We start from the raw sequence: 16,548 nt of genomic DNA, 5'->3' as shown, positions 1-16,548 counted from the left end.
ACAAAAGGCAATCCTGTTAACCTCTAAGGCTGGAGACAGAGACCTGAGTTCACTGAGGAGATGAAACAGAATAAAAGGAGCAATGGGATTTCTCCGTCTCTATTTTTTTATTTGACTGCAGTGTGTGAGTGACAGACGAGGAAGATGTCTGTTGACATGACAAACCAGAAGAGCTTGTCCTGTACTTGTATGTTCTTCAGTTTTAAAGGGCGGGTCCATTATTTTTGGTATTTGGTATTTTGATATTGATTTTTTCCACCGTCAGACAGCCCTTTCCAATGGGGAAATGAAGTTATATATCTCTAAAGCCACCAAACATTATAATTTTACCCCGCAGAACATGGGAGTAAACATACAATCCCACTTCCAAAAATCGGAACTATCCCTTTCAGTTATTTCTAAACTTAGCACAGCTAACTCTAACTCAGCTAGTGCTAGCGTTAACAGTATTCATAACCAGATTACATATACATTAGCTTCAGGATTAGCTTACTTCGGTAACCCGCTCACAGCCAAGTGGGCGTTTCCATTTGAATAAGACGGAGCAGATCGCAGATGGACCCGCCCTTTAAGCAAACTGGTCCTGTACCAAGTACATCTGGCCTGAACACTGCTCATCCAGCCTCACACCACCTTGCAGTAACTCACAGTTTAGTGTGTTCTGTGTGTTTTGGGCAGTGATTCAGGATTTTGAGAGAAGCTTATATAATGCTTAAAGTGGAAGGCAAACATGTTTAGTTATTCTACTTTAACGTGAAAAGTTTCAACAAATTCATTCACATAATTAGTATTTTGGTCTACAACAAAGAACCATATACTCAGCACTTTCAGAACCAAATTAATAACCGACTTGTCTTAGAAATGCAGCCGCGGACTGTGAACCTCCTTAGTTAGCATAATTTAATCTTTTATAAACTGGTGGTTGGATGATTTTATCACATTTTGAACCCTGCTTAATTAAAGTCCCTACACGGCCTTTTCAGACGCCTCTGAAACGGTTTAATTGGTCAGAGATGAGGCACAGTATACGGGTGACATTTTGACTTACAGTACGCTTTAGATCAGAAGAACAAGAAGAAGTTCAAGCACTCTTTTTCAAAATTAACTTGACAGACTCTTCATTTCAAAATGATCGTGCTTTGGTGTTTCAGGAACCACGAAGTCTGATGACCGAGCGCTCCTGCTGAAGAAATTTAATGAGGAAGGATCTGTGTTCTTCATCTTCCTGCTCAGTACCAGAGCCGGTGGCCTCGGCCTCAACCTGCAGGCTGCAGACACCGTCGTCATCTTTGACAGCGACTGGAACCCACACCAGGTACGCCCACCAGTAGATTTGATTATTATAACCTATAAAGACAGTGTTGGTGCTAGTGATGTCACGATACTGGAATTTCTAACTTCGATACGATACCTTGAAAAATATCGGTATTTGATACCATTGTCAATACCACAGGGAAAAATCAACACAACATTGAGGGCATAAAATTTGTATTGAAAGACAAATATAACAAGACTATAACATGACAACAACGACTTTTCCTTTCTTGGCTAGTAGCAGGGAACAGCAGAATGAACAACAATAATTAAAACGTTTCATTAGTGAACATAACGTCATCTTTCATGGGCTAACGCCATTGTGGTGTCCTCTCCTGGTACACAATGTCTTCACCTAGTGTTGAGTTTGAGTTTTGACCCTGTGAGGTTGCTGTAGTTTGTCAATGTGGAGTGTTGAAGCAGCAGAGTAGCAGATCAAGCTAGCAATTTGAAGTTCTTGGTAGATGCAATTAAAAACAGATTTAAAGGGATATTCACTAAGGGTGTTTTATGTTGAGGCAACTGGAAATGATTTTATATTTCTGCTGACTCCAGGACCTTCAGGCTCAGGACCGGGCTCACCGCATCGGTCAGACGAACGAGGTGCGCGTGCTTCGTCTCTGCACCGTCAACAGTGTGGAGGAGAAAATCTTGGCAGCTGCCAAATATAAACTCAACGTGGATCAGAAGGTCATCCAGGCGGGCATGTTTGACCAGAAGTCCTCCAGCCACGAGCGCCGTGCCTTCCTCCAAGCCATTTTAGAGACTGAGGAGCAGAATGAGGTACGGTGTGAGCTTGTAACTTGTTTAATTTATTATGTTTTATTATTCATCTTAGCAGTAAGACAAGGTATTTGTACTTGATCAGATATTTTTATATAATGAATGCAGGAGGCTCTAAATAGATTTTTTTCCCCTGTAGTTAAATTGTGCATGCTGCTTTTGATTGAGTTACTGCAGAGATAGCTCCTTAGATACGATCAGCGAGTTAACCATCCTTCACTCATAATATGACGTGTTTTTTCTTAATGCAACCTCAGCTATTTAATTGTTATTTGATCAAATCTTTATGTCGTACGTGACCGATTTGTTTTGAAATGAGCATGTATGCCTTCTGTTTTTCTGAAACAGTTAAAAATGTGTTTTGATGTTTTTCCACGTGTAACTCCAGGAAGAAGACGAGATCCCCGATGATGAAACCCTCAACCAGATGATCGCCCGCAATGAAGATGAATTTGAGCTCTTCATGGTAAGAAAAGCACACATTCTTGGGAGATCTGATCGACATTTAAATTGCAGAGTAAAACCGTAGAACTCCGCGCTGGCGACCAGGTTTAAAGAGGAGAAGCTGACAGCTGATGCTCTTACATCTAATCATGGGTTGTCCATCATGTCAAGACAGTTATTCAGGTTAAATGTCATCATTTGTTCAGGCACCTTCAGATTCGGCAGCAACTGTCCCCCAGACGCTTCTTCTTAGATAGCAAATTACTGAACTTCCTGGATACAGGACTCACAGTCACCATGTCACTCACAGTACACACAGTTTTACACTTATATTATTTGTTGGCGTTTAGCCTTTCAAAAACAACATTTTCACTGTGGTAGGGGCTGCACAATTAATTGAAAATTTATCGGAATCGCAATCTGGCCTACTGCAATTTCAAACCGCAAAAAAACAGTTTGCTCTCCTGTTTGTTGCACACAAAGGGAGGCATGCGCCTGTATTAACAGGCCGGTCTAGCAGTAATCTAACAGCACCCTAAATTACATTTATATAACCACAATAACAAAAATATATATATATTTTTCCCCTTTTTTGGGGGATGATGACGTCATTAAATATAAAATTCGAAGCTTCATTCGAAAACCTCAATAGAAGATTTTAATGTAAAAAAAGACTTTCGGTACAGCCCCAATTCAGTGATGAGATAAGTTGACATAGTCCCCTGGATTGTAACTCCAGTTATATAGATGAATCCGGCGACTGCTTTTTGCGTTCCACCATCTAGCGGCGCCGCCATTACTGCGATGGCAAGTCGTAGTGACTCTGTGTCTGCTAACCATGTTAACTGGTGACTTTCAGCCGAAAGCGTCCGTGGTTGCTCGTAGTAACTTACTTAATGGTTGACTTAGATAATAAACACAGATGGGAATTGTGTCAGCATCTGCTTTTTTTTTTACTGGATGTGTCTTTTCTCCTCTGCAGCGCATGGACATGGACCGACGCCGGGAGGACGCCAGGAACCCGAAGCGTAAGCCTCGTCTCATGGAGGAGGACGAGTTGCCTTCTTGGATCATCAGAGACGAAGCTGAGATCGAGCGGCTCACGTATGAAGAGGAGTCGGAGAAGATGTTTGGCCGAGGATCACGATGTCGCCGGGACGTGGACTACAGTGACACGCTGACTGAAAAACAGTGGCTGCGGGTAAAGTCTGAGCATATATACAAATCCATGACATTTAATCATTTTGTCAGAAATAAAAAAGCAAAAATGGTGATAAATGTAGCTGCAGTGAAATTGTTACAACCTAATATGTATTTATTCTACTTCAATCTATAGCTTTATTTTTATTTATTGAACCTAATAGTAAAGAAAAAGGAAAGCACAGTGGCTGCACAACTGTTGAAAAAGTGTTTCTTTTCCACTTCCTCACTGCAGTTAAAGCAATCTTGTGTAATATACTGACTGATTTCTTTTCAATCCCATGAAAAGACAAAAATCAAACAATGTGTTATTCCGTCTCTTAATACTTTCTGACTTCCCTACCTTGTCTGCGGCTCTCAGCCCCCTTTAGTTCCTACTAAAGACGTCAATCTTTAGAAACAAGTCACAAATATATAGTTTCAAGTATTGGCATCAAGATATACTTAAAGTTACAGTGAGGAACTTTTAACTGGTTATGAAACAGTCTCAATGTATATTGATATACATACATATATATATATGTATGTATATATATATATATATCCTGATGCCAATGGCACTCAGTCACTCACACCAAATACAATGTGACATGCTCCCCTGGAGAGACTTGTCAGGCAGATCCATGTTATTGACTGTGGCTCAGGTGTTTCAAGGGAAACAAGAATAGAACAAAGAAACTGAGACCCAGGTAACAGTACGTTGGAAGCTGTAGTTCGGAGATGCTCTAATTAAAAGAAGGAAAATGTGTAGAGACCTGTAGGTACTGCTGAATAGATGCTAGGGAGCCTCTCTAAAAAAGCTTGAAGTGATTGAGAATTAACTCTGTCTTCTCTCTGGCTCTTTTCGACTCCAGGCCGTTGAGGATGGTAACCTGGAAGAGATGGAGGAGGAGATCCGGCTGAAAAAGCGCAAACGCAAGAGACGCCAGGACAAGGACTCGTCGAGCAGAGAAGATGGGGGCTCCAAGGGCAAGAAGAAACGTGGGCGTCCACCAGCTGAGAAACACTCCCCCAACCCCCTCAAACTCACCAAGCAGATGAACACCATCATCGACACAGTCATCAACTACAGAGATGGGTAAGCAGATTTAGTTACATGTCAGTTAAATCAAACTGAACTGACATATTGTTTCACTGAATTATCTGTCTGTTTATGTCAACTGTTTTCTGTTTGCAATCAGTAGTTACGTGAATCTCATCCACACTGGATGCTATTTTTGTGGCAATTTTTCTGTTGCTATTTTCCATTGACGTAGATGCTGTTCTGACGCTCTGATTCGCTTGTTTTCAGTCAGGGAAAAACCCGTAGATGGGCACCACACCAGACCAATTAAGAAAACCCCCCCAAAAAAACACGGATATGTTTGTTGTGATTCAGAGGTGCAAACCATTTTGTCCACCCCATATATCTCAACGAGGGTAGTGTAAATATTAGAAACTCGATACAGTTCAACAACACAAACTACAGCCTTCTGAAATGACCAACCACATTTTCAGCAAAAACTATAAACAAAACTTATAACCCTCATGAGGGTAGGATTTACAGCTACCTGTATTAGATTGCATTAGTTTTAGCTACCTAATAAACTTGCAAATTATTTTTTTTTATGCAAATTAACAACCACCATCTGGTGTGGAAGGACACCAGAGGACACAGGATCTCCAGCTATAGTGAGCGTACTGGAATATGTCCACAACGGTGGCGTATTTGACATCCCTGAAGACTGGATCCCTAAAGTCCCTTTCCCACCGGACAAAAAAAAACACTAACACCCCCTAACATCTGGCTTTTGCCTTCAGTGGGAAAGGTTACAATCGGCTTTTATTCCCGGGTCAAATCACTCTGCAGTAGTCGCGGGTATTTATCGGCTCCAGCTCCGATCAACAGTGATGAAAACATGACACATAGTGGATTTTTCACCCCTTTTCCAGTGCGATGCTGTGTGATGCATGTTGAAGTGAATATATAATCAGTCAAATCAAGAGGGATTTGGACAATTATTATAATTTATTAACGGACAAAACATATCAGTAATATGCTCTCCTCAAAGCCACCAGACTCCAGTCAGACAACGATGATTTTACCTCGCTGATCGTCGTAAAATACACTTCATTCAAACTAGACAGAAACAAAATAAAGCTCATCACCAACTCTGGTTTGAGAGTTTGAAAGAGAGACTGAATAAGTAACAGATATAAAAAGGAGGTAACCTGTCTACTGTTTACTAACCCTGCTTATGGTGCCGGTCGGCACGTCTGTGACGTCAAACATGACACAGCAGAAAAAAAAAGCAGAAAGGCCAGTTCAACGGCACAGCATACTCCTTGTCCATCTGACTGAACAGAAACATTTCAATATTGATCAATGCAGCCGTCTAAACCAGCAGCTTAATGGCTCATGTTTGACACAAGTAACTGCAACCTCAACATCTTGTTAGGTGTCAAATATGTCAACTTACAATTTACAGTCTAATAACAGTGATTGTGCATTGAGCTGTGAGGGTGTTCAACATGTTTCTGAGAGCACAGCAGTACTGTGCATGAACACCTCCTCTGTAAACACTGATGGAGGACTGTAAACATTACTGTTATGCTGGAGACTTAGTGTCTTTAGTTTAGTGTCTGAGGAGTAACGCCCACTTTAGGCCCGGGGAAGGTGTATAGAGACAAATCTGAGTTTGCAGAGGTAGTTTGTAGTGTTTAATCACCTGAAAATAAGAATCGCTGTGTTTTCGTAACCTTAGAATGAGGCGTTCAACAGTAGCCCTGAAGGGATAAACAAAACTCTGTTTACTTTTCCTGCTTTGGCCGCAGTCAATAAGGTTGCTCGATGCCGTCGCCGCTGCTCTCTCTCTTGCTTCACCACTCACTTCCCTCGTACACACACACACACACTACACACCGGCTCTGTTCCAAATGACCTACGCTTCTCTAACAACAACTGGCTCTAGAGAGGGGCAATCATGTTTTTGCGCTCGCCACCGTAGTTGGTTGCAATCTCCTTACTTCACCGCCAGATCCTACACACCGTTGGAATATGTGGAGCACTCCCTTATTGCATGTGGTTAGTTGGAACATATTTGTACTCTAAACTGTGGGGAAAATACACTCCAGTTCTTTTTATGGTACATCTCTAAAGAATTTACTTTTGAGTGCAAAAAAATACCTCTATTTGTGAGAGTGTAGAAAATAGGCCACATTTGAATTATCCAATGGAAAGTTCTCTCTGGTCAGCGGGGTAAAAATGATTAGACATGAAGTCATGTCTTTGGAAGAGCACACTTTGATAAACATCCTTTTATTCTTTCAGTCCAACAGTTAGTGTGTGAGAGTATCTGTGTGGTCGGTGCTGTTGTGTCTGCATTTTTTCCCCCCCTTTTGTGTCTCTGTCTCTGTAACATCCACCCGTGCATGAAACAACATGTGCATTTGTGTTCCCATTACTCAAATATGCACTGGCTGACTACTATGCCGAAGCGCTTTTTTTCCAGGAAACTGCTACCTGCCTTTCCAGAAGTGAAATTCTTTCCTCTCCCAGTTGATGGTTGTTCAACCCAGAGCATCTCAATCATAGCTCTGGCACTCCTCTAACTGCACTAGACCGGGACAGATTTAGGAATTTGCGGTTTCCCCATAAAACAAACTAAACCTCCAAAGTGCATAAAGTCAAACATGAGTGCAACTTAAATTTGATTTGGAGCCTCCTGGAAGTTAATAAACTTGTATCTCTTCAGTGTAGCGAGGGCAGCAGTCTGGGCTCAATTCCCCCGTAAGACAGATTAAGGTGTACATACGCACGCAGTATGTTACACACAGATGTTGATGCTGTTTTGAAACTCTCAGTTGTTTTACCGTCTTGCTGTCACAAGCCATTAGAAGAAACCGAAGCCTTCACGGTCACATTTCCATTCATTCCAGTGTCTTCCACGGAAGTCAACAATCAGGTCTTTTCCCAGAGGTCCCCGTTGCCATAACGCTGGGCTGAGAGGCCTCACACTTCGTGCATCACAGATGTCAAAACCCATTTTGAACATACCATCATCCAGCTTTACGGTTTCAGCACAGTTTACACAGTGGATCTAAGCTCACAGCACATTGACAGCTCAGAGGCACCGCAGTGGGGTGATTGTACAATATCCAAGTCATCTGGGATCAGTAGCATTACTGAACTACCTGCAGGTGGTAGTGTAGACATAAAGGGATAGTTTGGATGTTTTGAAGTTGGGTTTTATGAGTTACAAATCCATAGTCAGTGTATTACCTACACGACCCCAGTTTAGTGCTTTTAAGTGCCATATTACCTTCTGGGTTTTAAAGAAAACATTTTCTGAAATGCAAAACCTGCATTAACTGGATTAAACGAAGCCCCGATGATTTTAAGTAATCAAGTTACTCTAGTTTCTCTTCTACACCAGACTCCTTTCACAAAATCAGTAATTTTACCTCGTAGAACATTAAAGTTGCTGCCGGTCTACCGCTGCCTCGATCGGATAGTTTGTTTGGTGAATCTGAACTAACTCTTTAAAATGCCACGTCACACAATATATATGACTGAAAGGATGTTCTGAACCTTGTTCACTGTAAACTGCTGATCTGTATCTTTTTCCTGTATAAAAAAACAACACATTTTGGATGCATACAGACATGAAAATCATTTTGAATCAGAAACAGTTTTATTGCCAAGTAGGTTTGCACATACAAGGAATTTGTTTTGGTGCAGTACGATAAACTCAAGAGATATAATATGACATTTTTAAAAATGACAATAGAAAAAATATAAGAAACACTTAAAAATGTATCTGTTTTTTTAAATAGAAGAGCTGTACGGTTTACTAATATGACCAGCTGGTCCAGGATTCTTATAATATATATTTTTAAGATTATGTTTTAGGGCTTTTTATTGCCTTTTATTAGAGCAGCTGGAGAATGACAGGAAAGGGGAGAGAGAGGGGATGACATGCTGCCAAGGACTCCGCCTACATGGGGCGCTCACTCTACAGGGTGAGCTAGAGGTCGCACCAGCTAGTCCAGGATTTGAACTCTTTTCCGGTCAGAGGCCTGTTTCTCCCGCCTCTAGGTTGCTTGTTAAGCGGAGTTTATGCTAATATAGTCTCAAAACACAACAGCAAGAAGTCTATTTAAACCCCGAATAAAGTAATCACGCATTAATAATTTGCAGCATATGGTTCAGTGTTGCAGAGACCTTTGTGTTGGCGTGGAAAGAAGCAATGCAGATGAGCAGCAGTTGGTATTATTGACAAAAGCTGATTAATCCTTACTAACTTCCCATTTTCCCAAACTCATGGGAGATTAGTTGGGGGAAAAAATGCAATTAAAGACTGTGTGTGTCAATATTTATCTCTGTTGCAGGAAGATAATGATTCAAGGATAGTTTGATTTTGCAGCTGTGTAATGCTCACTGTCTCAGAAGAACCTTGAAATGATAGAGCAATAAACATATTCAGTTTATAATGATATTCTTGTGGGCAAAACACAGAGGGACATTATATGAAATAATCTCTGCTTCTTTCACTTAAAGTAACCCTCAATGTACAGCTTGCAGTCTCCTTTAAGTATTCAGTATGGAGTTTACACATTGGTCCATACGTGTCTGGAAAATGTATAGAGTGTATAGAGTGTCTGAATAGATAGACACATATACAGTTTTGTCCTTGTATATTGTATTCAACATCCTGCTCGCATTGAGCTTCTTTGTTGTTATTTTATCATCACTCTTGTTGCCATATTGCAATTCTTTCCATGTGCTGAGTTGCTTGTCGTTTACATCGCTAACTTTGAAAGCAGCCAACCTGGCCCCGAGCATAAACACTTCATTATCAACTGTGCTGCATTATTCAAGACACAGAATCACAATTACTACACCGAGGAAAGGTTTGGGACTTTAAGTTCAAGAAAACATGACTCAATTTAAGAACCATTATTATCATTATAGATTATTTTGTATTTAATTTTTTATGTATGAGTGTTTGTGTTATTATCCAGCTTTAATTGGTCCTGCTTTATAGATGATGGCTGAATGATGATAGCCTTCTCACTTACCAGTACTATTGAAAACTCCACCTTGAGTCCTCCTACCCATCCATTTTTCTGTCTTGTCATTAATTGTATATATTGCATATACGATACCTGTTGGGACATATTTTGCTTGTTTTGCTGTATTTTCTTGGTGGTCGATGGTCGGCTGAGGCTCAGGAGTGGAAAGGTCTTTGTAATAACATCATAAAAGTTTCATTTGATCTTATACTCTAGTATTCTGTACTGGACTGGAAATGTGCTTTCTTTTGTTGTAGATTCAAATGGAGGCAACTCATAATTTCTTTTTTACATGTATAAGCCTGTAATTTGAATATTTTAATTAATATTTAACACAACTGGACACAGAACTTTCTGGAGAGTTAAAAGGTACCTTCTTAAGTCATGATCTGCTTGTAAACAGGGTTTTTAATAATTTAATAATGATTAAATTGAAATTGTTTTTGTGTTACCAGGTCAGGAAGACAACTAAGCGAGGTCTTTGTCCAGTTACCATCCAGGAAGGAGCTCCCAGAATATTACGAGCTGATCAGAAAACCTGTGGACTTCAAAAAGATCAAGGTAAGGTTAACTATGACCCAGCAGTTAATCTGAATGAGGCATAGGATGGTAATAATGATAATAAGTGGGGTCAAAGAGCAGAAGAAAAAAATCTGATGCAGAATATACAGCAGACAGTTCAACAAGAAATGTTCTTTTATAGTTGTAATAAATTCATACTGTGTTTTGCAAACCAGAGAAAGTAAGGGAAGACATTGAATACCAATTAAGTTGAGGGCTCACAGACCTGAGAGAGATGAGTTTGATTCAAGCTGGTGTGTTTTTTCCATCAACAGGACCGTGTGAGAAACCATAAATACCGGGGTGTGGGAGACCTGGAGAGGGATGTGATGCTGCTTTGTCACAACGCTCAGACCTTCAACCTGGAGGGATCCCAGGTCAGAACCCCCACATGCTCTTCCTCTCCTCTATTCTTTTGTCCTTAAAGCTTTTTTTTTCTTCTTTTTAACATTTGTGTTTACCAAAAGGTGTCAGTCTGTAATTAATTATAGCAGCCCGGAGAGACGTAGGCAAAAAAAAAAAGTTTCTCTAGATGGAGCGCTGTTATTTTATTGCTTTTTTAATGAAATAGTCTGTATTTCATTTCTAAGTTTTAAATCTCCACTTCCTGTAGTCAAAGTACTGTAGGTATCAATTAATAATAAATGCTATTTACTTGGTTATTGCTTTTGCTTTGCTAATTTACTTTGTAGCCGCCAGTTTTACTCTTCCCCAATTTCACTCTCCATTAATGCTTCATCTCTTTTATTATCCCTTCCCACGTCCGTCTTTTGTCCAGCTGGCTCCTCTCTCCCATATTCCCAGTAATAGTTGTCATTCATGGTGTTCGTGGAACTGCTTATATTATCTGGCCTTTTTTTTCTTTTTCCCTCCACAGATATACGAGGACTCCATTGTCCTTCAATCTGTGTTCAAGAGTGCCAGGCAGAAGATAGCCAAGGAGGAAGAGAGTGAAGATGACAGCGATGAAGATGATGATGACGAGGATGATTCGGAGGCTGAGGGTAAGACACACCATTTTTTAGGATGTGAATATGAACACACACACACACACACACACACACACACACACACACACACACACTCACACTCATTTAAATGCTATACTTTAAACCCAGTGAACGCTGCTCTGGTTTGAGATTCACTTTGCCATCATCCCACTGGGAGCAGCATGGTCTGCTGTTGACTTCAGACTGTAGCGCAGAAGTAAAATATAATAATATCAGAGAGGAATGAAGAAAGCAGTTTTACTGCACTCAGGGGGGACAAAACGTTTATTTTATTGGGTATAAAAATTCATTCTTGGACTTGGAAACAGTTTAGCACAGCTTAAAGGTCGACTCCATCTGCGTTCTCTTCTGGGTTTTTGTAAATGGAAACGGCCACTCAGACGTTACCAAAGTAAACTAATCAATAAGGGTATGAATAATGTGAACGCTAGCACTAGCTGAGTCAACGCTAGCTGTGCTAAGTTTGGAAATAACTGAAAGTTTTTTTTTAAGTGGGGTTGTATGTTTACTCCCCGTGTTCCCGTAAAATTTCAGTTTTTGTGAATGGAGTCTGGCGACTTTGAAGAGAGCGATCTAACGGCTTCACTTCCCCGTCAGAAAGGCCTGTCTGACGGCGAGGTAAAGCGACTAGACGGGAGCAGCAGAGAAATACATATTTTAGCCACCTTAAAAAAATCACGGGGAACTGAAGATGTCATATCTAACAGAAAAACAACAACAAATACTCTCATTTCAGAAGCTTTAAAATTGATTTAAACAATTAGGTCAATTTAAAGATTGCTTTTTTCTGTCAGTGGACTTTTGGTTCAGCTCTAATCTACATAGATCCATTTCTATGGCAGCTTATCAGTTAAACATTAAACCTCTGAGCCTAAATGTTGGTAAAAACTTGAGCATAATTCATGTTTTCTGACTAAGCCAACAATGATGAAACCAGTTATGTAAAGGCCTTTTCTCCTTGTGCTACATTCATTCAGCCAAGTCTGTGCGGATGAAGATCAAGCTGAGTAAGGAGGCACGCAGCCACGACAAAGGCAAGAAGAAGCAGAGCCGAGGGAAGGCCAAGCCGGTGGTCAGCGACGACGACAGCGACGACGACCTGGATGATAATGTAGGTTGTTCCACTTCACTGCATTTTACTGCATCTTTAAGTAAAAATATCTTTGTGATCTTTTGCTCAGGAAAAGGCAAAACTATTTCAAACTCAGCAGCGTATAATTCTGACTGTGCAAATGAGAGAAATACCCTCAGATGGAAAATTACAACCATCAAATAATTTTAATGATATTGGCTGACACAGCTTTTGAAATCCCTAATGTTGTTTTTCTTTTAATGGAACATGAGAAATAGCACGCTGAGGGCTGTTTAACAATATTTCCAGATCCAAAGTCCTGCTGGTTTCCTTCCAGCCGTCTAATCAGCAGCCGTATAACACCTGGGACGCCAGGAGCAGGCAATTAATTACAGTTAAACAGTTGGTAGAAGAAAAAGCAGCATTACCACTGGGTCAAACATTACTGTGAAACACAGAAATTAGGCTTTCTACCATAGAATCTCTATACAAGAGCTCATGTTGATAATTACAGTAGTGCTTGGAGAGAACATCAGTTTCATAGCGGTAAGTAATGAAGTTCAGGTTTGAAGCATGTGGATTGAGAGCCAGGTATTTTCTGCCAAAATCCACTTTCACAGAGGAAAGTAACTGCACGATCTGTTTTCTCGCCCTGTTTTGTTTTTTGAAAACTGCCATATTTCCTGAAACTCCAACATGTCCAAATGTTGTTTTATTAGTTAATTAAACTTATCAATTATTTGTCTATGTAATGAAAAACAAAAAAGCACCATCACAAGTTTTAAAAGTTGATGTTGTGAAATTGGTGGTTTTGTTCAACCAACAGTCCAAAAACTCCTATTTAATTTACTTTAATACAAAACAAAGCAGCACGTCCTCACATTTGAGAAGCTGGAACCAGTTGCTTGCTGTGGTTGGACTAATCATTTAATACTTGTAGAGCTGCAATGATTAATCGATTAGTTGTCAACTATTAAATTAATCGCCAACTATTTTCGATTTGAGTACTTTTTTAAAGAAAAAAAATTAAAAATTCTCTGATTCCAGCTTCTTAAATGTGAATATTTTCTGGTTTCTTTAATCGTCTGTGACAGTAAACTGAATATCTTTGAGTTGTGGACAAAACAAGACATTTGAGGACAACATTTTTCAACATTTTCACCGTTTTATAGACCAAACAACTAATCGATTAATCGAGAAAATAATTGATAATGAAAATTATCGTTGTTGCAGCCCAAAGCCCCCCAAAGGTAGTACAGTTATTTTAGTAAGATTTAGTAATAGCACTTTTCATGCTAAAATAGCGGCTTTTCACATGGGTGTCAAAACGTGTTCAAGTAAATGACTCCATCCTCTAAATCTGAGGGGGACCTTCAACAGGTGGAGCATCGAGTGAATAATACAGTCCAGAACTTACAACAACACTTTCCATGAACTAGAAAACAATGTACGGCATGCAACACAGAATGATCTCAGCTGGATCAAAAATTAAATAAAATCCATCCAGGGAATCTAATTGAACTTTTGGTGTCATTAAATATTCTATAATGAAGCCATCTCTGTCATTTTACTGTATTACGCTCCTTCTATTGTGTTGACCCTCCTCTTCACACCGTTCTACATCAGCTAATTTGTTGCCAGCACAATGAAACCAGGAATGGGAAATTAAAGCCATGGCAACCGCCACTTAGTACTCATTTTCATATTATTAGCACCTAATAGACCCTCTTCTGCCTCCTCCTACATATCAGACACGTTTTGAAGTTTATCTGATAAAAGCAAACTATTATATCCTCCTATGTTCTCTCGCCATCGGGAGCTGGCTAACGGCAACAATACCTTTTTCTTCCTCTTTTTTTTGACGGAACAGAAATTGTGGAGAGAGAGAGAAGGGGACAGGAAATGGTGAAACAAAAACATATGATTGGTTGAAGTGGAGGTCAGCTCAGTGGGCAACCTCCGGGTCTGAAAAGTGAAGCGTATGTAGAAGTGCCTTAAACTTGCATTCTTTCTAACAGCCAGCAGGGGGCGACTCCTCTGTTTGCAAAAAGAAGTCTGATTGTATAGAAGTCTATGAGAAAATGAGCCTACTTCTAACTTGATTTATTACCTCAGTAAACATTGTAAACATGAGTTTATGGTCTCAATCGCTAGTTTCAAGTCTTCTTCAATACAGCATGATGTTCATTTAGTAAATTATGGTCCCATTCAGAGTCAAATAGACCATAAAGCAGGGGATGCTTTAGGGCATCGCTACCTTGTGATGGACAAGTCGCTACCACGATGTTGTCCGTGTTTTCGTCTTAGAGCTTAAACCCTTTCACAGTGTGTTTTCAGTTCATGAAAGTTAATGTGGACTTCATCCACTTCTTATATACAGTCTGTGGGCCAGCTCAACTTTGATTTATAGCCCGTCACGCAGAGACAAGTGTCGGCTGTCAGTTTGCAGCTCCATGTCAGCGGCTTCCTTTGAAAATTACTTGTTGCTTTGTCACAGCATCAGGATCCCTCCGACAAAAAAAAAATATGTATAAAGAAAAATGAGTGTATCAAAGACTGATTAGGATCTAATACATAAAACAGCAGCAGTAAAATATAGGAATATAAAATAAAATACATGTGACAACTTCATACAGGGCTGTTTTCAGTCTTAATCCTCATTAACACAGAAGTATAAATCTAGTTTAAGAGCATGCCAAATACTTTTTGAAATCCTATCTTAATATTAAATCTATTGGGATCAGACATTGTTGCCCCTTCATTAGATTTTGATCAATATTCAGCCCAAGTTGGCAGCTGGAGGCATGTTTTTATTCATGCCAACAGTGATACTAAACTGCGGGGTGTTTGAGGTTAATGTAAACAGCTCAGCCAAAATAAGACCTTCACCAGAGCGTGGCCAGAAGCCGCTTTGCTCTGTGAATACTAATGCAGTGGATGATTTACCCGGCTGTCTATCAGCCACGGTGGTAACTGCCTTTGTGTGCAGTGTGTTCAAAGAAAAGTCTCTTTCGCTACTTAACTACAGATCAAAGGGTCTTCACTGCTCCTCTTCATCAGCTCCTGCTCAGAAACAGAGACAGGATGTAAAGGAAGGGCTTCACCTTCAGACCTTCTTTCTTTTTTTATTTCAGGGTGTTGATATATTCAGCTTGTTGACCTACGCCACCTCTCAACAGACAATAAACCTTCATCGCCCTCCTCTCTCCTCTGCCTCTTTATCAGCCTTTAAATCTCCCTTTCTCTTAATTATCTCTTTTCTTTCCACAGGATCAGTCAGATAAGAGCGACGATGACTGAGAACAAGAGGAGATAGCACTTATAAACACAAAGGACAGTATCTTCCATCACCGTTGTTCAGGTTCATACTCTGTATTTTTTTAATTTTTACTTCATTTGTCCTCTTTGTTTGTCTGTAGTGTGTTTCGTCGCACCTTCTCCTACCAGCTTGGAAATGTATTACTAATAACCGATGAGCTACAGCAATATCAATCTGCTTATATTCCTGTTTTTAAGACAATTTTTTAGTATATTTTTTAACTCTGTGCTTTAAAAGCTGATTTAAATTCTATATGGAAAAAAAAGATTTGGTCATGCTATACGTGCTTTTGCTTGATTTATACTTGCTTGCTTGCACTTTTAGAAAATTAAATATTAATATCAAAATTTAAAAAATGTGTAATAAAAACAAACATATAGATAGAATTTGGAGAACCACTAATTAAAAAAAAAAAAAGGCAATCAATCAAGTTTTTAATTTTTTGGATTCATCGTTTCACCTCGTGCTGTGCCAAATGTTAGAGAAATTGATTGTTCGTTAAACCCCTCCCTCTAACCAGCGATTGTCGAATTATACCTTAGCAACCGTAACTAGGCACAGCAGGCCTGTCAAGTCAAGCTGTATATTTCTTATTATGTTCAAGTAAGAGAGATATTAAGAGTCCAGAGGGTGGTGTCTTTCCAAAACCAAAAATAGATTAAACCGCGTGTTTATCTGCTCTAACGTAAGCAGCAAATGTTTGACTGTCTGACTTAAACCATTCTACACAAATAAAATAAAATGTATTGTTATTATTATTAATAATTACACATACTGCAGTAATCAAAAGT

The 16,548-nt window shown here is 39.7% G+C and overlaps 1 protein-coding gene across 3 annotated transcripts in view; it reads left to right on the top strand.

Annotated features, from left to right (window-relative positions):
• Positions 1–16,024, top strand: part of smarca2 (SWI/SNF related BAF chromatin remodeling complex subunit ATPase 2) — a 50,466-nt gene extending 34,442 nt beyond the window's left edge. For all 3 annotated transcript variants that reach the window (XM_074638810.1, XM_074638809.1, XM_074638808.1), the window contains 10 exons: positions 1,152–1,315; positions 1,870–2,097; positions 2,486–2,563; positions 3,524–3,742; positions 4,596–4,819; positions 10,251–10,356; positions 10,632–10,733; positions 11,234–11,360; positions 12,344–12,477; positions 15,709–16,024. In XM_074638810.1, the coding sequence (XP_074494911.1) occupies positions 1,152–1,315; positions 1,870–2,097; positions 2,486–2,563; positions 3,524–3,742; positions 4,596–4,819; positions 10,251–10,356; positions 10,632–10,733; positions 11,234–11,360; positions 12,344–12,477; positions 15,709–15,738 (1,412 nt within the window). In that variant the 3' untranslated portion in view covers positions 15,739–16,024. The remainder of the gene's footprint in view (positions 1–1,151; positions 1,316–1,869; positions 2,098–2,485; positions 2,564–3,523; positions 3,743–4,595; positions 4,820–10,250; positions 10,357–10,631; positions 10,734–11,233; positions 11,361–12,343; positions 12,478–15,708) is intronic.
• Positions 16,025–16,548: the final 524 nt, after the last annotated feature.

Source organism: Sebastes fasciatus, chromosome 6 (genome assembly GCF_043250625.1).
Source record: "Sebastes fasciatus isolate fSebFas1 chromosome 6, fSebFas1.pri, whole genome shotgun sequence".
Lineage (NCBI taxonomy): Eukaryota > Metazoa > Chordata > Actinopteri > Perciformes > Sebastidae > Sebastes > Sebastes fasciatus.
This window is presented reverse-complemented; position numbering and strand designations above follow the sequence as displayed.